Source organism: Sapajus apella, unplaced genomic scaffold (assembly GCF_009761245.1).
Source record: "Sapajus apella isolate SASKATOON/1434 unplaced genomic scaffold, GSC_monkey_1.0 scaffold44, whole genome shotgun sequence".
NCBI classification, from domain to species: domain Eukaryota; kingdom Metazoa; phylum Chordata; class Mammalia; order Primates; family Cebidae; genus Sapajus; species Sapajus apella.
In genome coordinates, this window is record NW_022436984.1 from 10,496,305 (window position 1) to 10,496,711 (window position 407).

The window sequence follows — 407 nt, forward strand, 5'->3', positions numbered from 1 at the left end:
AAAAAAAAAAAAAAAAAAAAAAAGTTTTTTAAATGTAAAATAAAATACAACTTAAAAACCAGTGAATGAAATAGCTCTATACTTACACAAAGACTAGGAACAAGACTAGATAGATTGACATGTCGTGGTGCAAACATGTGAAGCTGCTGAAGGCAAGATATGGCAGCTGCCTGAACAAGAGAATCTGAATGGTCCTGTGTTATTGCACAACCCACCAAACAAGATGAACGAATTGTAGAAATTGTTGCTCCATTCCCTAGTGCAAAATGAAAGAAAATATAAAACACAATTATTTTATTAGTATCACCAAAAGCATTCCTAGAAAACAATTACCTTCTAAATAACCACTCTATCCAATTTCTATCCAATTTTTCTTCTTCTTTTTTTTTTTTTTTTTTTTTTTTTTT

The 407-nt window shown here is 29.5% G+C and overlaps 1 protein-coding gene across 7 annotated transcripts in view; it reads right to left on the minus strand.

Annotated features, from left to right (window-relative positions):
• HEATR5B (HEAT repeat containing 5B) overlaps positions 1-407 on the minus strand; it is a 100,698-nt gene that overhangs the window by 52,364 nt on the left and 47,927 nt on the right. For all 7 annotated transcript variants that reach the window (XR_004257206.1, XM_032239314.1, XM_032239313.1 and 4 more), the window contains exon 21: positions 87-256. Coding sequence is in view for 6 of the 7 variants with exons in the window: in XM_032239314.1 (XP_032095205.1) it covers positions 87-256 (170 nt within the window). In the remaining variant the exon portion in view is untranslated. The remainder of the gene's footprint in view (positions 1-86; positions 257-407) is intronic.